The sequence below is a fragment of the Aquarana catesbeiana genome, linkage group LG09 (genome assembly GCF_042186555.1).
Source record: "Aquarana catesbeiana isolate 2022-GZ linkage group LG09, ASM4218655v1, whole genome shotgun sequence".
Lineage (NCBI taxonomy): Eukaryota > Metazoa > Chordata > Amphibia > Anura > Ranidae > Aquarana > Aquarana catesbeiana.
Genome location: NC_133332.1, coordinates 319,839,391 through 319,862,611, shown reverse-complemented (window position 1 = coordinate 319,862,611; position 23,221 = coordinate 319,839,391). Strand labels below are relative to the sequence as shown.

Here is a 23,221-nt window from a genome sequence, read left to right as displayed (position 1 = left end):
TCATCTAGCACTCAGGGTGAAGATGACAAAGTATGCTGCCCCCCCCCAAAAAAAATTGAGCACTGATCTGCACGCTTGCCCCCCAAAGAACACCCCTCCTAGTTCAAATCCTCTCCCTTCTAAATTTCCCCTTCTAACACAAAATCCCCCCCTAATTCCCCTTCCTAGCACAAATTCCAACCGCTCCTCAAAACCCCCCTTCTAGCACAAATCCTTCCGCCTCCTAGCACAAATCTTTTCCCTTCCAAATTTCCCCTTGTAGTACAAATCCCCCCCCCAATATTCCTCTTCCTAGCACAAATTCTATCCACTCCTCAAGTCCCCCCTCCCAGCACAAATCCCCCCACAGCACAAATGGCTTTATCACACTGCCTGTCAAATCCCCCCTCGGACCTCAAATCCAGTCTCCCCCCCCCATTGTGTGCCCAGTACAATTCCCCCCTTCCTTCCCGAAACTTACAATGCTACAGGGGGCAGGGACTCACTATGCAGCACCCTGTCCCTCACATGAATTCACTGCGCCAGGGGCAGCTGCCCCTTCTGCCCACCCCTGGCAATACTCACCTCCTCTCCAGTGCTTGCATGCTGTCAGGTTTACCACTGTGTAATCCAATGCCGGCCCTCTTCAGGGTTGAAGGTCAGCATCACTTAACCCCTTTCCTGTAAGCCCAGGCCGTTGTGGACATTCTGCCCATCCACCTCACCCCTGCAACCCCCAGCCGCCTCCTGCTGGCCAGGTCAGGAACTTGGAGTCAGTATAGTAGGCGCTGTCCAGCCCGACCCCCCTGGTGAGTAAAGAGTACCTGGAGCGGGGCTTCATCCTGGGATGGGGGTCAGGAGGAGGCAGGGAATAGGGAGAGTGGGAGAGGGGCCGAGTTGTTGGACATCCATCAACGAGCCTTCTCTCCCCACCTCCATCAATGAGTCTTCCCTCCCCTCCTCCATCAATGAGCCTTCCATCCCCACCTCCATCAATGAGCCTTCCCTCCCCACATCCATCAATGAGCCTCCCCTTCCCACATCCATCAATGAGCCTCCCCTCCCCACATCCATCAATAAGCCTTCCCTCCCCACATCCATTAATGAGCCTTCCCTCCCCACACCCAGCAATAAGCCTTCCCTTGCCACATCCATCAATGAGCCTTCCCTCCCCACATCCATCAATGAGCCTTCCCTCCCCACACCCAGCAATAAGCCTTCCCTTGCCACATCCATCAATGAGCCTTCCCTCCCCACATCCATCAATGAGCCTCCCCTTCCCACATCCATCAATGAGCCTCCCCTCCCCACATCCATCAATAAGCCTTCCCTCCCCACATCCATCAATGAGCCTTCCCTCCCCACACCCAGCAATAAGCCTTCCCTTGCCACATCCATCAATGAGCCTTCCCTCCCCACATCCATCAATGAGCCTTCCCTCCCCACACCCAGCAATAAGCCTTCCCTTGCCACATCCATCAATGAGCCTTCCCTCCCCACCTTCACCAATGAGCCTTCCCTTCCTACAATCATCAGTGAGCCTTCCCTCCCCACATCCATCAATGAGTCTTCCCTCCCCCACTTCCATCAATGAGCCTTACCTTCCCACAACCATCAACGAGCCTTCCCTCCCCACAACCGTCAATGAGCCTTCCCTCCCCACATCAATCAATGAGCCTTCCCTCTCCACCACCAGCAATTATCCCTCCCTCCACACATCTATCAATGAGTCTTCTCTCCCCACCTCCATCAATGAGTCTTCCCTCACCACCTTCATCAATGAGTCTTCCCTTCCAACATCCATCAATCAGCCTTCCCTTCCCACCTCCATCAATGAGCCTTCCCTTCCCACATCTATCTATGACCCTTCTCCACCTCCATCAATGAGCCTTCTCCCCCACGTCCATCAATGAGTCTTCCCTTCCCACCTCCATCAATCAGTCTTCCCTTCCCACATCCATCAATCAGCCTTCCCTCCCCACATCCATCAATCAGCCTTCCCTCTCCACTTCCATCAATGAGCCCTCCCTCCACACATCTATCAATGAGCCTTCTCTCCCCACCTCCATCAATGAGTCTTCCCTCCCCACCTCCATCAATGAGTCTTCCCTTCCAACATCCATCAATCAGCCTTCCCTTCCCACCTCCATCAATGAGCCTTTTCTTCCCACATCCATCTATGAGCCTTCCCCATCTCCATCAATGAGTCTTCCCTTCCCACCTTTATCAATGAGTCTGCCCTCCCCACCTCCATCAATGAATATTACCTTCCCACGTCCATCAATGAGCTCTCCCGCCCCACATCTATCAATGAGCCTTCTCTCCCCACCTCCATCAATGAGCCTTCGCTTCCCACCTCCATCAATGAGCCTCCCCTTCCCACATTCATCAATGAGCCTTCCCTTGCCACAACCATAAATGAGCCTTCCCTTCCCCACCTCCACCAATTAGTCTTCCCTCCCCACCTCCATCAATGAGCCTCCCCTTCCCACATTCATCAATGAGTCTTCCCACAACCATCAATGAGCCTTCCTTCCCCACCTCCATCAATGAGCCTTCCCTCCCCACCTCCATCAATGAGCCTTACCTTCCCACAACCATCAATGAGCCTTCCCTCCCCACCTCCATCAATGAGCCTTCCCTCCCCACCTCCTTCAATGAGCCTTACCTTCCCACAACCATCAACGAGCCTTCCTCCCCACATCCATCAATGAGCCTTCCCTCTTCACCTCCATCAAAGAGTCTTCCCTCCCCACCTCCATCAATGAGCCTTCCCTCCCCTCTCCATCAATAAGCCTTCCCTCCCTATCTCCATCAATGAGCCTTCCCTCCCCCCACCTCCATCAATGAGTCTTCTCTCCCCACCTCCATCAATGAGCCTTCCCTCCCCACCTCCATCAATGAGCCTTCCCTTCCCACAACCATCAATGAGCCTTCCCTCCCCAAATCCATCAATGGGTCTTCCCTCCCCACCTCCATCAATGAGCCTTCCTTCCACCTCCATCAATGAGCCTTCCCTATTCGCCTCCATCAATGGGTCTTCCCTCCCCACCTCCATCAATGAGTCTTCCCTCTCCACCTCCATCAATGAGCCTTCCCTCCCCACCTCATTCAATAAGCCTCCCCCACCTCATTCAATAAGCCTTCCCTCCCCACCTCCATCAATAAGACTTCCCTCCCCACATCCATCAATGAGCCGGAGCCACGTTGGCAGCCTACATTCTAGATAGGAGACAGTCAGATGTTTGGTCCTTCTGTACCTCCTGTGGTGACTTATAGGCCTATGTTTGGACACTGCTGTGGATTTTGTCTGTTTCCTAAACTAACAGCAAGGTATAGGCCTCCAGAATAGTGGCTGTTACTTCCCCTGAAGAAGCCCACACGGGCGAAACATGTTGGGAATTGTTACTGCTATACCATGATGTAAGTAACCATAAGGAGATTATGTACCGATTGTGTATTGTAATATAAAATATTTTTAACATTTGTACTCAATAAATAATGAAATGTTAATATACGGTAGTTCATTATTGTCTATCAATCCATGCATCTCCAAAAGTCCTGGAACAAGGTCATCTAGCACTCAGGGTGAAGATGACAAAGTATGCCGCCCCCCCCTCCCAAAAAAAATTGAGCACTGATCTGCACCCCCAAAGAACACCCCTCCTAGTTTAAATCCTCTCCCCTCTAAATTTCCCCTTCTAACACAAAATCCCCCCCCACCTAATTCCCCTTCCTAGCACAAATTCTAACCGCTCCCCAAAACCCCCCTTCTAGTACAAATCCTCCCGCCTCCTAGCACAAATCTTTTCCCTTCCAAACTCCCCCCCAATATTCCTCTTCCTAGCACAAATTCTATCCACTCCCCAAGTCCCCCCTCCCAGCACAAATCCCCCCCCAGCACAAATGGCTTTATCACACTGCCTGTCAAATCCCCCCTCAGACCTCAAATCCAGTTTGCCCCCCCATTGCGTCCCCAGTACAATTCCCCCTTCCTTCCCGAAACCTACAATGCTACAGGGGGCGGGAACTCTCCATGATCCCCTGATGAAGTCACGTGTGGTGTGACGTCACGCGTAGGGACAGGACAGGCTGCATACACTGTCAGAGGCATACGAGCTCGCCGCTCGTCGGATTTTATTGCTGTTTTTAAATCTTCTATGTGAGTACCCTTATTTTTTAAATAAAAAGTGTTATTTACCAAAAACGGAATTACACTATTGGGTCTCTTCCTGCTTTATTATTTCCAACCCCCCCCCCCCGCACTACATCTGAGGGAATCCCATCCTAGGATCTAGGTCGGTGAGGGACGCGCTGGAGCCCCCAGCTGGACGCCTTAAAGTTCCCCTGGTCATATGCTTTTGCCCTATTACCTTAAGGATTAGCACAGCACCACCCATACAAATACTCATTTAAAAAGGTCAGGTGTTTACCCGTAGAGGTGCATGCAGCTTTTCCACCCCTAGCCGCCTCCATATCTGATAGCGCGGGAATAATTCCCTCAAATAATTCTCCATGCAACGCCCCCTCCCTCACATGAGTTCACTGCGCCAGGGGCAGCTGCCCCTTCTATTCCAGTGCCAGCCCTCTTCAGGGTTGAAGTTCAGCATCATTTAACCCCTTTCCTGTAAGCCCAGGCCGTCGTGGACATTCTGCCCATCCACCTCCCCCCTGCAGCCCCCAGCCGCCTCCTGCTGGCCAGGTCGGGAACTTGGAGTCGGTGTAGTAGGCGCTGTCCAGCCCGACCCCCCTGGTGAGTAAAGAGTACTTGGAGCGGAGCTTCATCCTGGGATGGGGGTCAGGAGGAGGCAGGGAAGAGGGAGAGTGGGGGAGGGGCCGAGTCATTGCACCATGGGCCTCTGGGTTGTACTTTCCCCCCTGGGCCAAAAGTTGCTATACAACCTACCTGACAAGGCCCCATCGAAAGTGACAGAGGACATTGACTTATCAGTCCCTTTCCTTGCAGTACAGATTAATGAATAAGAAACGCTCACGAGGCTTCCTGCTTATTCACACAGTTTACTATGCTTCAGTGATGAATGGACACAGGAGTGATTGGTACTGACCACTCATTCAGGAAAGGAAGGGGACAGTAATTGTCATATTAATGAGCCCTTCCCCCACCCTCTATCCTGAAAAAATCTCCCTTTGTGCCCGCAGCAGCTGCTGGTGGGAGAGGAGGGAAGCTGGAAGTGCGGCAGGGGAAAGGGGCATCAGTTCAAAAGGGGGGGGGGGCAGGCACCAGGCTGAACAGGAGGGCCGGCTGTACTGTCTTATTGCAGACACTGATCCTCTTCTGCCTCCTGCAGCACTGCCAGCTTCTCATCCTCTCCTTCCCTCCAGCTGCACTGCAGGGGGTTTGGTCCCGGCACATGTACCCCTTCCATTTGCTGTCTGAAAGGGGCACATGTGCCAGGACCAATCCCCCTGCAGTGCAGCCGGAGGGAGAGGATGAGAAGCTGGCAGTGCTGCAGGAGGCATAAGAGGATCAGTGTCTGCAATAAGACAGTACAGCTGGCCCTCCTTTTCAGCAGGTGCCTGCCCCCCCCCCCCCCTTTTGAACTGATGGGGCCCGGGCCCAGTACAGGAGGGCTGGTAGTACTGCCTTATTGCAGACACTGATCCTCTTCTGCCTCCTGCAGCACTGCCAGCTTCTCATCCTCTCCCTCCCTTCGGCTGCACTGCAGGGGGATTGGTCCTGGCACATGTGCCCCTTTCAGACAGCAAATGGAAGGGGCACATGTGCCAGGACCAATCCCCCTGCAGTGCAGCCGGAGGGAGAGGATGAGAAGCTGGCAGTGCTGCAGGAGACAGAAGAGGATCAGTACAGCCAGCCCTCCTATTCAGCAGGTGCCTGCCCCCCCCTCCCCCCTTGAACTGATGGGGCCCCGGGCCCAGTACAGGAGGGCTGGATGTACTGCCTTATCAGCAGCCCTGGGAATATGTAATACAGATTGTGTTCATGTATATAGTATAGGGTAGGGCAGGGATATGCAATTAGCGGACCTCCAGCTGTTGCAAAACTACAAGTCCCATCATGCCTCTGCCTCTGGGTGTTATGCTTGTGGCTGTCAGAGTCTTGCTATGCCTCTTGGGACTTGTAGTTCTGCAACAGCTGGAGGTCTGCTAATTGCATATCCCTGGGGTAGGGTGTCAGTAAAACATGCATTTTACTGACGCAAGGTAATAGACATCACCCCAACGCACGAGTTCAGGAGGTGCCGATGATCCCTCATTGCAGTGCACCACAACTCACCTGCTCTGCAAAAAAAAAAGATGCGTGTCTGTATTTCCGTCTATTGGGCGGCCTTAACAACACGCATTTTAGCGGACAAATACCGCGTGTGATAACGCGACCCCTCTCGGGATAGGAATTTGTGAAGGAGGCCTAAACAAAAACAATGCGAATGGGTCGCTCGCCGTTTCCAGTAAGGCCGACGACCTCCTGAGCGCTCCGACGAGGACCGCGGTGTAATTGGCGTTTTGGCCTGTAAAGCCTCTAATAGGATTTATATATCGAGGCAAAATTTTGCTAAGCTGGTCAACACCACCTGCCAAAATATATACCGACTGGTAATCTGATAACGATCGCTTTCCTGAAATATGGTATAAATTGCTGCTCAGTAACTTATGTTTTTTTTTTTTTTTTTTTTAAGGCGTGAAAACCTAAAAAGCAAAAATTCAACTGCTACAAAGCGTGATTGGGAATTTTATTACATTGTATTAAATTGCTTGTATCAACATTGTATCAACATTACCGAGGAGGACATATTCAGAGCATGATTTCATTACAAGCAAAATAAAAATAAATAATGAAGCTAACAGGGAAAAATGTAGCAAAAAAATAAATAAATAAAAGCATAATACACTTAACCGCTTGCTGACCGGGACTTTTTCTGGCACTTTTTGTCTACAAGTTTAAATCCGTATTTTTTGCTCTAAAATTACTTAGAACCCCCAAACATTATATATATTTTTGGTTTAGCAGAGATACTAGAGAATAAAATGGCGATTGTTGCAATATTTTATGTCATCATCCCTCACAGCTATTACCTTTTGTACCACCTCCCCCTCCCTTTAGATCAGGGGTCTCCAAACTTTCTAAACAAAAGGCCAGTTTACTGTCCTTCACACTTTGGGGGGGCCGGACTGTGGCCACTGGGAGTAGAAAAGATCCCAATGTCAGTAGGAACAAACAATTCTCCCTCTTTGGTGTCAGTGGGAATAATTGTGCCCCATCATTGGTGTCATTGGGCCCTATTGTTGGTATTACTGGGAGAAATTGTGCCCCATCTTGGCTTCATTGGGAGGATAGGTGCCCCATCATTGGTTTCATTGGGAGAAATTGTGCCTCATCTTTGGTGTCAGTGGGAATAATTGTGCCGCATTATTGGTGTCAGTGGGCTCCATTGTTGGTATTACTGGGAGGAATTGAGCCCTTTCATTGGTGTCAGTGGGCTCCATTGTTGGTGTCACTGGGAGAAATTGTGCCCCACCTTGGCGTCATTGGGAGGATTGGTGCCCCATCATTGGTTTCATTGGGAGGAATTGTGCTCCATCAATGGTGTCAGTGGGAATAATTGTGCCCCATCATTGGTGTCATTGGGCCCTATTGTTGGTATTACCAGGAGAACTTGTGCTCCATCAATGGTGTCAGTGGGAATAATTGTGCCCCATCATTGGTGTCATTGGGCCCTATTGTTGGTATTACCGGGAGAACTTGTGCCCCATCCTTGGTGTCAGTGGGAATAATTGTGCCCCATCATTGGTGTCATTGGGCCCTATTGTTGGTATCACTGGGAGAAATTGTGCCCCGTCATTGTCGTCATTGAGAGGAATTGAGCCCTTTCATTGGTGTCATTGGGCTCCATTGTTGGTGTCACTGGGAGAAGTTGTGCCCCACCTTGGCGTCATTGGGAGGAATTGTGCTCCATCAATGGTGTCAGTGGGGATAATTGTGCCCCATCATTGGTGTCATTGGGCCCTATTGTTGGTAATACTGGGAGAACCTGTGCCCCACCTTGGCATCATTGGGAGGAATTGCGCTCCATCAATGGTGTCAGTGAAGGGAATTATGCCCCATTGTTGGCAATAGTGCCCCAAGGGCCAGATAAAAGCTAGCAAAGGGCCACATCTGGCCCCAGGGCCGCAGTTTGGAGACCACTGCTTTAGATTGTAAGCCCCACAAGCAGGGCCCCCCTGTCCCTTCTGTATTGGACTGTATTGTAATTGTACTGCCCCCCCCCCCCCCCTTACATTGTAAAGCACTGCGCAAACTGTTGGCACTATATAAATCCTGTATAATAATATAATAATATGTCACACGGTATTTGCGCAGTGGTTTTGCAAATGCAATTTTTCCTGGGGGGAAAATAACCACTTCAGCCCCGGAAGGATTTCCCCCCCCTAATGACCAGGCCATTTTTTGCGATGCGTCGCTTTAACTGACAATTGCGCGGTTGTGCGACGCTGTACTCAAATAAAATTGACGTCTTTTTTTCCCCACAAATAGAGCTTTCTTTTGGTGGTATTTGATCACCTCTGTGGTTTTTATTTATTGCACTATAAACAATTTTGAAAAATAAAAAACAATATTTTTTACTTTTTGCTATAATAAATATCCCCAAAAAAAACACCAAAAAAAAAACCAAACAAACAAATGTCTTCCTTATTTTAGGGCAATACGTATTCTTCTACATATTTTTGTTAAAAAAAAAATTGCGATAAGCGTTTATTGATTGGTTTGCGCAAACGTTATAACGTCTACAAAACAGGGGATAGATTTATGGCATTTTTATAAAAAATATTCTTTTACTAGTAATGGCGGCGATCTGCGATTTTTAGCGGGACTGCGACAGATTGGACACTTTTGACACTTTTTTGGGGACCACTGACATTTATACAGCGATCAGAGCTATAAAATGGCACTGATTACTGTGTAAATGTCACTGGCAGGGAAGGGGTTTACACTAGGGGGGCGATCAAGGGGTTAAATGTGTTCCCTGGGGAGGTGTTTCTAACTTGGGGGGGGGGGGGAATGGGAGTGACTGGAGGAGGAGAGAGATCGCTGTTCCTGATCACTAGGAACAGACGATCTCTCTCTACTCCCCTGTCAGAACGGGGATTTGTCTGTTTACATTGACAGATCCCCCTTAAAAATACCCCTTGAAATTCTCCACATTTTGTTACAACCAAAAATGTAAATGTATTTTATTGGGATTTTATGTGATAGACCAACACAAAGTGTCACATAATTGTGAAGTGGAAGGAAAATGATACAAGTAAATATGTGAAAAGTGGGGGGGCGCATTTGTATGGCGCCCCCCGGAGTCAATACTTTGTCTATTCAGAATACAGCTCTGCATGTTCCTTGGTTCCTCTGCCTATGTGGAGGGGGGGGGGGGGTCCCTTTCCTCCAATCAGCTCTCACACGGTGTAAGTGCAATCTCTCCACCCTTTCCCCGTGTAATGCTGAAAGATGAAGAAAGATTTTTAGCACGATCTGCACTTTTCAAAGGGGTGTAGAAAGGGGAAGACAGCAGATATACAAGTACAACTTATGTAGGAGGATTTGTTCATCTCTGTGTATCTTCTGAGGGCTGTTCACTTCACTGGGTATATATGAGGATTGACATCATTAAGGAAAGTGTTCAGAAACCGAGACAAACTGCCATCATGCTGCATCTGTCTCCTTCCTAGACGTCGGATTGGCTGCAGCAGGAGGGGAGAGCTTTCAGTCTGAACCTTGGAAAGTGTTCCAATCTGAGACAAACTGCCATTATGTAGCTTCCCTCTCCCTCCTAGATGTTGTCAGATTGGCTGTAGCAGGAGGGGAGGGAGTTCAGGTTGGATCTTTTGCACGCGTGCATGGCTAATCGATCCAACAACAACAGCTAGGAAGGTAGACAGGCACTGCATGATGGCAAATTGTCTCAACTCCGAGTATTTTCCAGGGACAAGCCATGGCGAGAGGCATAAAATAAAAAACCTGAGCACCAAAGAGAGGCACTCAGAGCACAGTGCTCAACTCTCACCAATGCTTTCTCTAAGGACAATAAAAGAAATAGGGGAAATAGATCAATGTATGTGTGTTCACTAGGATATGGCAAGAGGAATGCAGACGGAAGAGTGTCAGGCATTCCTCTTGCCATTGCATGTCTCAGGAAAGTGTTCAGAACGGAGACAATCTGCCATTGTGCAACGTCCATCTCCTTCCCAGCTGTTGTCAGATCGGCAGCAGCATAAGAGAGGGGGGGGGGGGGTCAGGTTGGACCACATAGCCAGGGTTAGGAAGCATCCAGGAATGTGGGATAAGGTACTACATATATATGACCCCGGCACATTGATCTCCCTGCCGATACAGTGAAAGAGAATTGCGTAAACACTTCTCTCATGGCAGAGCTGGTAAGAGGGAGATCTTTCCCCTCTTCCTGCTGGCACACAGAACGATAATGCTAATGTACATGGGGTGATTAGGGTGTGCCCAGGCCCATCTGGCACACCCTGTGCACACACCTATGCATAACTGTAAATAATATATATATATATATATATATATATATATATATATATATATATATATATAAAAAAAAATAGTAGGGTATGGGCAGCTTAAAGGATTTTTGTATAAATATATATAAATATATATATATATATAAAATAAAATAAAAATATCTATCTATCTATCTATCTATCTATCTATCTATCTATCTATCTATCTATCTATCTATCTATCTATCTATCTATCTATCTATCTATCTATCTATCTATCTATCCACACACACACACACACACACACACACACACATATATATATATATATATATAAATCCTTTAAGCTGGCCATACCCTACAATTTTTGGACGGTTTCTCATGGACCGGACAAAGATTTACTCATTGGGCGGCCCTATTGGCCCCCTCCTGCCCAACATCCTTCCATTGAAAAAACTGAAGGAGCTGGGCGGACATTGTCAGCTGACCAGCAGGTACATCCAATCAAATGCAGCCACCGTTGGGGTACTTTGACAGCTGGTAGGGCCGGCTGTCAAAATACAATGGCCGCAGGGGAAGATTCATCCATGTGTGCCGTATACATCGTCTATGGAGGAATCTTTTAGTCCAGGGATACGCAATTAGCGGACCTTCAGCTGTTGCAAAACTACAAGTCCCATCATTCCTCTGCCTCTGGGTGTGATGCTTGTGGCTGTCACTGTCGGAATCTTGCAATGCCTCATGGGACTTGTAGTTCTGCAACAGCTGGAGGTCTGCTAATTGCATATCCCTGTCTATGTATCTGGGATATTTTCCCAATTATTCTCTATTGATTGAGATTAAATAAAAATGTATTGTTCAACAGCAGATGTATGCACGCTGACAACGGACGCTATGACACTATGAGGTATCGAGGTTTTATCACAATTCATGAAAGCTACATTATCCTATTCACTACGAGGTATCGAGGTTTTATCACAATTCATGAAAGCTACCTTATCCTATTCACTATGAGGTATCGAGGTTTTATCACAATTCATGAAAGCTACCTTATCCTATTCACTACGGGGTATCGAGGTTTTATCACAATTCATGAAAGCTACCTTATCCTATTCACTAAGAGGTATCGAGGTTTTATCACAATTCATGAAAGCTACCTTATCCTATTCACTACGGGGTATCGAGGTTTTATCACAATTCATGAAAGCTACACTATCCTATTCACTATATAATATATATCGAGAATCCTTCCAACAATTCCAGAGCTGAAACCTCAGAGAAATCCAAGTTCCTGGCCGGTGACCAGCCTAAGCTGGCTCCCATCATGAGCAGCTGGGCTGATGTACGGAACGCCGGTGTCCAGAATATTTTCATATCCTACCATGCAGTTAGCATTGTCCCCAATGATCACAGGAGATACCGGGCCAGAGAAGCCGGAATTGGGAAAATAAAGCCATGTAGCAGGTTTTTTTGGAAGGACTGGGCTGCCCTGAAATACAATATCCTTCCCGGAATGTAATAAAAACTTCTTTACAAGAGATCATTTATAGGATTTATGAAGATCTGTACTGGGAAAAATATGTGGGCTGTTGGTGTTGACCTCCTTCTAAAAATGCTAGCTGCGTGGCTTTCTGTGGTCTTAGGAAAATCTAAGTCACGTCGTGGAATTCTGCTGTGCTGGGAGAGATGAATATTCCAAAAAAAAGGTTAGGATGAAGAAAGTTAGTGTTAGGTTTACAGGGAGGGTTAGTGTTAGGTTTACAGGGAGGGTTAGTGTTAGGTTTACAGGGAGGGTTAGTGTTGGGGTTACAGGGAGGGTTAGTGTTGGGGTTACAGGAAGGGTTAGTGTTGGGGTTACAGGGATGGTTAATGTTGGGGTTACAGGGACGGTTAGTGTTGGGGTGACAGGGAGGGTTAGTGTTGGGGTTACAGGGAGGGTTAGTGTTGGGGTTACAGGAAGGGTTAGTGTTGGGGTTACAGGGATGGTTAATGTTGGGGTTACAGGGACGGTTAGTGTTGGGGTGACAGGGAGGGTTAGTGTTGGGGTTACAGGGAGGGTTAGTGTTGGGGTTACAGGAGGGGTTAGTGTTGGGGTTACAGGGAGGGTTAGTGTTGGGGTTACAGGGACGGTTAGTGTTGTGTTTACAGGAAGGGTTAGTGTTGGGGTTACAGGGAGGGTTAGTGTCGGGGTTACAGGAGGGGTCAGTGTTGGGTTTACAGGAGGGGTCAGTGTTGGGTTTACAGGAGGGGTTAGTGATGGGGTTACAGGGGGGTTAGTTTTGGGGTTACAAGGGGAGTCGGTGTTGGGGTTACAGGAGGGGTTAGTGTTGGGGTTACAGAGAGGGTGTTGGGGTTACAGGAGGGGTTAGTGATGGGGTTACATGGGGGTTAATGTTGGGGTTACAGGGGGTAGTGTTGGCATTACAGGGGGGTTAGTGTTGGGGTTACAGAAGGGGTTAGTGTTGGGGTTACAGAAGGGGTTACAGAAGGGGTTAGTGTTGGGTTTACAGGGAGGGTCAGTGTTTGGGTTACAGACAGTGTTTTGGGCTACAGGAGGGGTTAGTGTTGGGGTTACAGGAAGAGTTAGTGTTATGGTTACAGGGAGGGTTAGTTTTGGGTTACAGAGAGGGTTAGTGTTGGGGTTACAGGGAGGGTTAGTGTTAGGGTTACAGGGAGGGTTAGTGTTGGGGTTACAGGGAGGGTTAGTGTTGGGGTTACAGGGAGAGTTAGTTTTGGGTTTACAGGAGGGGTTAGTGATGAAGTTACAGGGAGGATTAGTATTGGGGTTACAGGGAGGGTTAGTGTTAGGGTTACAGGGATGATTAGTGTTGGGGTTACAGGGAGGGTTAGTGTTGGGGTTACAGGGAGGGTTAGTGTTGGGGTTACAGGAGGGGTTGGTGTTGGGGTTACAGAGAGGGTTAGTGTTGGGTTTACAGGAGGGGTTAGTGATGGGGTTACAGGGGGGGTAGTGATGGGGTTACAGGGAGGGTTAATGTTGGGGTTACAGGGGGGTAGTGTTGGGGTTACAGGGGGGTCAGTGTTGGGGTTACAGAAGGGGTTAGTGTTGGATTTACAGGAGGGGATAGTGTTGAGGTTACAAGGGGAGTCAGTATTGGGGTTACAGGGAGGGTTAGTGATGGGGTTACATGAGGGGTTAATGTTGGGGTTACAGGGGGGTCAGTGTTGGAGTTACAGAAGGGGTTAGTGTTGGGGTTACAGACAGTGTTTTGGGTTACAGGAGGGGTTAGTGTTGGGGTTACAGGGAGGGTTAGTTTTGGGTTACAGAGAGGGTTAGCATTGGGGTTACAGGGAGGGTTAGTGTTAGGGTTACAGGGAGGGTTAGTGTTGGGGTTACAGGAGTGGATACTGTTGGGGTTACAGGGGGGGTTAGCATCGGGCTTACAATGATGGTTAATTTTACGGGCACAGGAAGTATTAGATGAAAGGGGCACTAGGATGAGGTGTTCCTCTCTTCTCTGGAGGCTTTGTGCCAAAAACTGTCAGCACTGATTCCCCGGAACATATCGCTGGGACTAGTAGATCAGGAGTTTATTGGCCGCATGTTTTTTCCAGATCAGTGTCTCAGAAACAACTAAAACCAGAGACAGGCCAGTAACTAGAATTTCCAGGAGGAGCAGGGCTGGAATTCTGCCTAATTCACATGGACCATGGCCTCGGGCGAAACATGGTCACCCGGACCTCATTGGCTGAGAGTAGCACATCTCTGCGTATCGTGAAAAGTTCCGGATCATGGTCCTGTCTGTTCTGACTGTCAGTGCCATCCAGAAAGTCCTTGAAAAGGTTCCTGCACTACTTTGATGCGACTTTTGATCCAAAGAGTGTAAAGCCGCATCAAAGTTGTCGTTTTTGGCTTGACATCCAGTTTAAAGGCCCCCTTTGCCCCAACTAATGTCTGAGAACAAACAAACATTTACTGGGTAAGGATAGATAATTGCAGAAAAACAATAGTCATTAGCTGCCTTGAAGTTCCCCAATGTCCATAATGTGAAATCGGGGGTCCGACAGTGACCACCCTCTTCACTTCCAGGTCACATGGTGTCAACAGGAGATGGAAAATCCAACTGCAGGTCTGCAAGAAATGAAGAGGGGGACCATTACCGGACACCATGTAGACCAGGAGAACAGGTGGGACATGATAACCCCTGCCCAGGGTCAGGACAAGGGGTGGGCACGAGGGACGGCTGCCCTGGGCACTGTGGTATCATGTGAGGTGGGAGCGCGTTGTGGGGAGATTGGGGTGGAGGTGGGGTTTAGGTGATTTAGGGGGATCTGTGTTGGGAGTAGGGATGGGGGAAGAGGATTTGCGCTAGGAGGGGGAATGGGTGGTTTTGTGCTAGAAGAGGTGATATGGCGGGGGGATTGTGCAAGGAGGGATAATTTTTGGGGGGAGATCTGTGCTAGTAGGAATGATTAAAGGGACCCTTACTTGTGCTAGGAAGGGAAATTTGGGGGGAAAGGGGGATTTATGCTGGGAGGTCAGAATGGGGGGAGGGGGGATTTGTGCTGGGAGGAGGGGATTTGGAGTGGGGGGAGAGGATGTGTACTTGAAGGGTAGTATTTGAGCTAGGAGGTGTGATTGTTTTTTTGGGGGGGGGCATTTGTGCTGGGAGGGATTTAAGGGATAGGGCAAAGATTTGTTCTGGGAGGGGGGACTTCAGCAGGGGGGCAGATTTGTACTGGGAGGAGGGGGATCTGGAGTGGGGGGGTGTACTTGAAGGGGACATTTTAGGGGTAGAGAATTTGTGCTAGGAGGTATGATTATTTTTGGGGGGGGGGGGCATTTGTGCTTGGGGGGATTGGGGGGGGGCAAAGATTTGTACTGGGAGGGGGGATTTCAGTAGGGGCCCAGATTTGTACTGGGAGGAGGGGGTAATCATACAGATTAGTGGGGGGTATTTAGGGGGGGGGTTGCTGACACATAATGCTCATGCATCTTGGTGGGGGCTCAGTTTGGCCCTGGGCTCTAAATGACCTTGTCCTGGCACTGCCCCTGCCCCTTGCTTTCCCCAAAAGAGAGCAGCACCTGGACCTATAAAGGGGTCCCGGAATCCACCAGTCTCTCATCTTGGGCCACTAAATCCCAAAATGACTATTTTCAAAGAGCCTTCCAAGCTTTCCATCTACACACATTCTATTCAAAGGCCTGTATAAATCTTTTGGGACCCCACTATTCTTCTGGGCCCCACGGCAGTTACCTGCCGGAACAAATTTTGCGGCCCCTCAAGTTCAATCAATGCAACAGAACAAAGATCTATGTACTGTGTATAGATTATATCACTGCAGGTGAAGAATAGCCACTGGGTGCCTTAAAATCTCTCATACCCTATAATACGCCACTAGGGCCCTGACGGTGATCACCCCACTTCACTTCCAGACCAAATGGTGTCAAGAAGAAATGGAAGAAGCCATGTGCAAGTCTCAGTGCACTTTGGGCAGGAAGTGAGTGTGGGGGGGCCATTGCTTGACACCATGTAGACCAGGAGAACAGTTAGTACATGGTAACTCCTGCCCCTCACCTGCCCACCTGAACCTATGAAGGGGTCCCCTCAACTTTAACGAATGCCTAAGAATAAACAAGTATTTACTACCCTGTTTCCCCGAAAATAAGACCTAGCGTGATTGTCAGTGATGGCTGCAATATAAGCCCTACCCTCCAAATAAGCCCTACCCTGTTTCCCCAAAAATAAGCCCTACCCTGAAAATAAGACCTTCAAGGACTTTAACTAGGGCTTATTTGGGGGGTAGGGCTTATATTGCAGCCATCACCGACAATCACGCTAGGTCTTATTTTCGGGGATACAGGGTATGTATAGAATAGATCATTGGGAGCCTTGACGTCTCTCACAGTCCAAAATATGCAACTGGTGTCCAACAATGGACACCCCTTTCACTTTCAGCCAAATGACGTCAAGAGGAAATTAAGGAAGCCATGAAAGGAAGAAGGTCATCACTGACTGACGCCATGTTGACCAGGAGAACAGTTAGGTAACTTCTTCTCCTTACTTGTCCACCTCAACCTATGAAAGGATCCCAGCATCCACCAGTCCCTCATCTTGGGGCCACTAAAATTCCCAAACTACATGTTTTCAAAGCACCTAGACCTATAAAGGGGTCCCATCAGACATCTTGGCAGACAAAAGGCCCCTGTAAAATAGCATGCATGCCCTGATACAGAATACTAAATATTTTGAAATCAATCATAAAGAGCTTTCCAGGCTTTCCATCCACTCATCCTACCTATGAATCCTCTGGACCCTCACTGTGCTTCTGGCCCCTGCAGTAGTCACATGGAGGAACACATTTTGCTCCCCTCAACTTCAATGAATGCCTAAGAACAAACGAGTATTTACTGTGTATAGAATAGATCATTAGGTGTCTGGACATCTCTCACAGTCCATAATACGCAACTGGGGTCCGACAATGGACACCCACTTCACTTCCAGACCAAATGGTGTCAAGAGGAAATGAAGGAAGCCATGAAGTGAAGAAGGTCACCATTGACTGACACCATGTAGACCAGGAGAACAGTTAGGGCATGATAACTTCTGCCCTTTACCTGCTCACCTGGACCTTTGAAGGGGTCCCATCAGATATCTTGAGGCCCCTGTCAATGCAATGCTTGCCCTTAATGCAGAATACTACATTTTTTTCAAGCAATCATAAAGAGTTTTCCAAACTTGCCAACCACTCATTCTATTCATACGGCGTCTGGGTCCCCCCTGTGCTTGTGGCCCCACAGCAGTTACATGTGAGAACCCCCCTCAACTTAATGCCTAAGAACAAACAAGTATGTACTGTCGATAGATTAGATCATTGGGTGCCTTGAAGTCTCTCACAGTCCATAATTCGCAATTGGGGTGCGACAATGGACACCCCCTTCACTTCCAGCCCAAATGGTATCAAGAAGAAATGAAGGAATCCATGACGTGACAAAGGTCGCCACTAAATCCCAAAAAGCCCCCAAGTCTGCCCCTAATATAGAATACTACGTTTTTTTTCCAAGCAATCATAAAGAGCTTTCTAAACTTTCCATCCACCTGTCCTATTTATGGTATTTATCTTCTGGGCCCTGTAATAGTCACTTGGAAGAACACATTTTGTTCCCTTCAACTTCAATGAATGTCTAAGAACAAACAAGTATTTATGGTGTATAGAATAGATCATTGGGTCTCTTGAAGTCTCTCACAATCCATAATATGCAACTGGGGTCCAACAATGGGCACCCCTTCACTTCCAGCCCAAACGATTTCAAGAAGAAATTAAGGCAGCCATTAAGTAAAGAAGGTCACCATTGACTGACACCATGTAGACCAGGACAACAGTTAGGACATGATAACTTCTGCCCCTTACCTGCCCACCTGGACCTATGAAGGGTCCTAGCATCCACCAGTTCTTCATCTTACGGCCACTAAATCCCCAAAACTATATATTTTCAAAGCACCTGGACCTATGAAGGCTCCCAGCATCTACCAGTCCGTCATCTTGTGGCCACTAAATCCCCAAACTATATATTTTCAAAGCACCTGGAAATTTGAAGGGTCCCAGCATCTACCAGTCCTTCATCTTGGGGCCACTAAATCCCCAAACTACATATTTTCAAAATGCCTGGACCTATAAAGGGGTCCCATCAGATATCTTGAGGGAACTAAATCCTGAAAGGCCTCCTGTCTTCCCCCCAATACAGAATACTAAATATTTTCCAAGCAATCATAAAGAGCTTTCCAAACTCTCCATTAACTCATCCTATTCATAAATCCTATGGGCCCCATTGTGCTCGTGGGCCCTGCATTAGTCACATGCAAGAACAAATTTGCCCCCCCCACTCAACTTTGATAAATGCCCAAGAACAAACAAGTATGTACTGTCGATAAAATAGATCATTAGGTGCCTTGAAGTCTCTCACAGTCCACAATATGCAACTGGGATCTGACAATGGACACCCCCTTCACTTCGGGCCCAAATAGTGTCAAGGAGAAATTAAGAAAGCTTAAGAAGGTCACAATTTACTGACACCATGTAAACTAGGAGAACAGTTAGGACATGATAACTTCTGCCCACCTGGACCCTGAAAGGGTTCGATCAGACATCTTGAGGCCACTATATCCCAAAGGCCCCCATGTCCTCCGCTAATACAGAATACTAAATATTTCCCAAGCATTCATGAAGAGCTTTCCAAAGTTTCCATCCACTCATCCTATTTCAAAGTATTTATCCTCTGGGCCCTTACTGTGCTCCTGGGCCCTGCAGTAGTCACATTCAAGACAATCTACCTCAACTTCAATGAATGCCTAAAAACAAACAAGTATTTACTATGTATAGAATGGATCATTGTGTGCCTTGATGTCTCTCACAGTCCATAATACGCAATTGGGACCTGTCAATGGACACCCCTTCACTTCCAGCGTCCGGTGTCAAGAAGAAATTAAGGAAGCCATAAAGTGAAGAAGGTCACCATCGACTAACACCATGTAGACCAGGAGAACAGTTAGGACATGATAACTTCTGCACCTCACCTGACCACCTGGATCTATGAAGGGGTCCCATCAGACATCTTGAGGCCATTAAATCCCAAAAGGCCCCCATGCCTGCTTCTAATACAGAGTACTACATATTTTCCAAGCAATCATAAAGAGCTTTCCAAACTTGCCATCCACTCATCCTATTTCCAGTATTTATCCACCTCCAGCGTCCAGTGTCAAGAAGAAATTAAGGAAGCCATGAAGTGAAGAAGGTCACCATTGACTGACACCATGTAGACCAGGAGAACAGTTAGGAAATGATAACTTTTGCATGTCTCCTGACCACCTGACTCTATGTAGGGGTCCCATCAGACATCTTGAGGCCACTAAATCCCAAAAGGCCCCCATGCCTGCCCCTCTAATACAGAGTACTAAATATTTTCCAAGCAATCATAAAGAGCTTTCCAAACTTGCCATCAACTCATGCTATTCATAAATCCTCTGGGCCCCACAGCAGTCACATGCTCATGCTTGGCCTTGCACAGGATGTCCATCCCAAGTCTCCCCCCTTACCTTGCATTCTCCCACACAGGACCTGACAGAGTATTCCCCAGATTGCAGGTACTTGTCCAACACAAAATCAAACTCCTCATATTTTTCCTGAGCATGTTGGTCCAGTCTCTGGTAGGCTTGGATGCAGCTGTTGCACACCTCGTCATCGGTGAGGGAGGACGAGGCCGCAGCGGTCTCCATGAAGTCCTCCATCAGGTTCTCCAGACTGCAGTTCAAGCTGTCCGGGTTGGACATCCCCAGCAGCAGGTCCAGGATGGTGTAAGTATCACAAAAGGACAGAGTGAAATTGTTAAAATAAGCCTTCAAAAAGTTCCTCTTTTGGTTGTAGGAAGTGGAGGAAGGGGAATGGGACCTGGGGGAGGAAGGGCCACCAGAGCCCCGATGTCTTTGCAATTTGGTGCAGGCAGTGTCCAGGTGAGAGACCCTGGCACCAGTGCAATGCGGAGATTGAGCAGCAGATTTGGTCAAATTGCTTAGGAAGTTGTCCCAGCACCCCCTGGCACCCCCAGGGAAGCCTTGCGCGGAGAGCCAGCTGGAGTTGCCCTGGTGGCTGTAGGAGAAGTTACCCCTCGCCCTGGCCCCCGCGGAGACCAGCCAGAGGTGGTTAGACAGCAGGACGGTGAAGAAGAGCAGAGAGGCAAGGGACAATCGCCATCTCTGAGCCCTCTCGGAGTCGGCACACGGTTTGTCGATGCGTCGGGGTTCCCAGCAGATCTTTATGACGGCCTCATCTTCCCTTGGATGCATCCAAGCCCCCCTGATCATATTTCAGGGGGGTGGGAGAATTCGGGTGCTGTCAGTCTCTGCCCACCCCCCCACCCCCTCCTCTTCTCCTAGGTTGGCGGTGGTGGGTTCCCTGCACCAGCAATGTCACCTGCCTCTAGTGAGGGGGCCTGCAGAGAGGGGCATCATCAGGGGAGGGGGGGGGGGGAATGGATGGACAGGGAGATGGACAGATAAGGGATGATGGGCCAATGGAGGATGGTGGACCAACTAGAGATGGATGATGGGCCAATGAAGGATGATGGACCAGCAAGAGACCGTTGGAGGCTGGAGAGATGGAGCAATATAGGATGATGGTCCAGCAGGAGATGGGCCAATGAAGAATGGTGGACCAGCAAGGGATGGCTGGTTGAGGGATGCTGGAGAGATGCACCAATATAGGATAGGATCTGGATGGATTAAGGATGGGGAGATGATAGAGAGATGGACAGGTGCTTGAGAGAGGGACCAGCAAGAGATGGCTGGTTAAGGAATGGATAGATGCTGGAGAGAAGGACCAATATAGGATGAAAAGGTGGATGAATCAAGGATGGGGAGTTGATAGAGAGATGGACAGATGCTGGAGAGGAGGACCAGCAAGAGATGGCTGGTTGAGGGATGGATAGATGCTGGAGAGATGGGCCAATATAGGATGGAAAGGTGGATGAATCAAGGATGGGGAGATGATAGAGAGATGGACAGATGCTGGAGAGGAGGACCAGCAAGAGATGGCTGGTTGAGGGATGGATGGATGCTGGAGAGATGGACCAATAAAGGACGGAGGACCAGCAAGAGATGGCTGGTTGAGGGATGGATGGATGCTGGAGAGATGGACCAATAAAGGACGGAGGACCAGCAAGAGATGACTGGTTGAGGGATGGATGGATGCTGGAGAGATGGACCAATAAAGGATGGAGGACCAGCAAGAGATGACTGGTTGAGGGACCTAGAGAGATGGAAGGATGAGGGATGGGGAGATGATGGGGAGATGGACCAGGGATGCTGGAGAGGAGGACCAATAAAGGATGGAGAGATGGACCAGGGATGATGGAGAGATGGAAGGATAAAGGACGGAGGAATGGGAGCTCCCCTCCCCTACCCGCCCCTGCCCGGGTTCCTCAATAGTCGGCCATCGCAGGCAATATTGGCAGAACCAAGAAAATAAAAAAGGACCCCCCTCCCTGTAGAAAGAGTCACCCCCGGGGCAAAGTCCATCAAGGAGAAGTCCTCAGGGGATGCAGGGGACAAGCCATGCACGTCCCCCCACCCTCCCCCCTATGAACCTACAGCAGATCCAGGTGTGAACATCCCCCTGTGACCAACCGCCAGACCATCTCCGGCCACCGGGCTGCGCAGTGTGGAAGGGGCCCTCTTATTGTTTTCTCTTCCTCTTCTGGTGGGCATTGTTCTTCTGCTCCAGGGGCATCCTGAGGCTGAGGCTGACCATTCCCATGCCTCCTCTTCCTCCCCTGGTGCTCCCAGGCCCAGCTCTTCCCCCTCTTCTTCTATTTTTTTTTTTATCTCCCAATATTTAATCTGTCGCCATCTTCAGCCGAGGAGAGAACACCTTGAGAAATTGATCGGAGGGGGGCGCCGGCACGAGCAAACGCGCGGCCCCGGGAGCATCGGGAGCGCGCACAGCCTCCCCCCACCCCCCCTCTTCCCCTCCTTGCCTTATGCAACTGTTTCTTTCTTTATATGATTATTAAAAGGAGTCCCCTCCCCCCTCCCCACCCCCTTCCCTTCCCCTCCTTCTGCTTTCATTCACTATGTAGCAGGCTGCTTTCATTCATCTCCTCCATTCAGCTTGTACAGCCCTCTCCCCCCCCCCAAACCCCCCCATTTCATGAGTCAGCTTCTACAACCATCATCTGCAGGACCTCACATCCACCTTCATAGGACCCCATGGGGGGAGGAAGGAGACCCCCAACAGCCATCACAGGGGTCCACAGCTGCAAGGTTTGCATCAATCTCAGCATAATGCATTAAAAACTAGGCTGTACATGTGTAGCATGTGTCTGCATGGGGGCAACTATAGGCTCCTTCAGCTGGTGAGACTGATCATCTACTGCAAAACCTGACATCTACATCCATAGGACCCAATGGGAGGGGGGGGGGGCTTCCTGAGACCCCCAGCAGCAATCACAGGAATCCACAGCTGCAAGGTTTGCATCGATCTAAGCATAATGCATTAAAAATCAGGCTGTACATGTGTAGCATGTGTCTGCTGGGGGCAGCTATAGGCTGCTTTAGGTGATGAGTCTGCTTATCTGCTGCAAAACCTGCCATTCACCGCCATAGGATCCTTTGGGGGGGCTTCTTGAGACCCCCAGCAGCAATCACAGGGATCCATAAGTGCAAGGTTTGCATCGATCTCAGCATAATGCATTAAAAAGCAGGCTGTACATGTGTAGCATGTGTCTGCTGGGGGCAGCTATAGGCTGCTTTAGGCGATTAGACTGCTTATCTGCTACAAAACCTGCCATTCACCTCCATAGGATCCTATGGGGTGGGGGGTGGGGGCTTCCTGAGACCCCCAGCAGCAATCACAGGGATCCATAGCTGCAAGGTTTGCATCGATCTCAGCATGATGCAATAAAAACCAGGATGTACATGTGTAGCATGTGTCTGCTGGGGGACATCTATAGGCTCCTTCAGCTGATGAGACTGATCAAAACCTGACATCTACACCCATAGTACCCAATGGGGGGCTTGCAGAGACCCCCAGCAGCCCTTCCAGAGACCCACAGCTGCAAGGTTTGCATCAGTCTCAGCATAATGCATTCAAAACCAGGCTGTACATGTGTAGCATGTGTCTGCTGGGGGCAGCTATAGGCTGCTTTAGGCGGTGAGACTGGGCATCTGCTGCAAAACCTGCCATTCACCTCCATATGATCCTATGGGGGGCTTCCAGAGACCCTCAGCAGCCCTCCCAT

General features: G+C 49.0%; 1 protein-coding gene across 2 annotated transcripts in view; it reads right to left on the bottom strand.

Moving 5' to 3' along the window:
• The window catches only part of NALF2 (NALCN channel auxiliary factor 2), a 126,479-nt gene extending 104,496 nt beyond the window's left edge, over positions 1 to 21,983 (bottom strand). For both annotated transcript variants that reach the window (XM_073600768.1, XM_073600769.1), the window contains exon 1: positions 19,524 to 21,983. In XM_073600768.1, coding sequence (XP_073456869.1) covers positions 19,524 to 20,288 — 765 coding nt within the window. In that variant the 5' untranslated portion in view covers positions 20,289 to 21,983. The remainder of the gene's footprint in view (positions 1 to 19,523) is intronic.
• Positions 21,984 to 23,221: the final 1,238 nt, after the last annotated feature.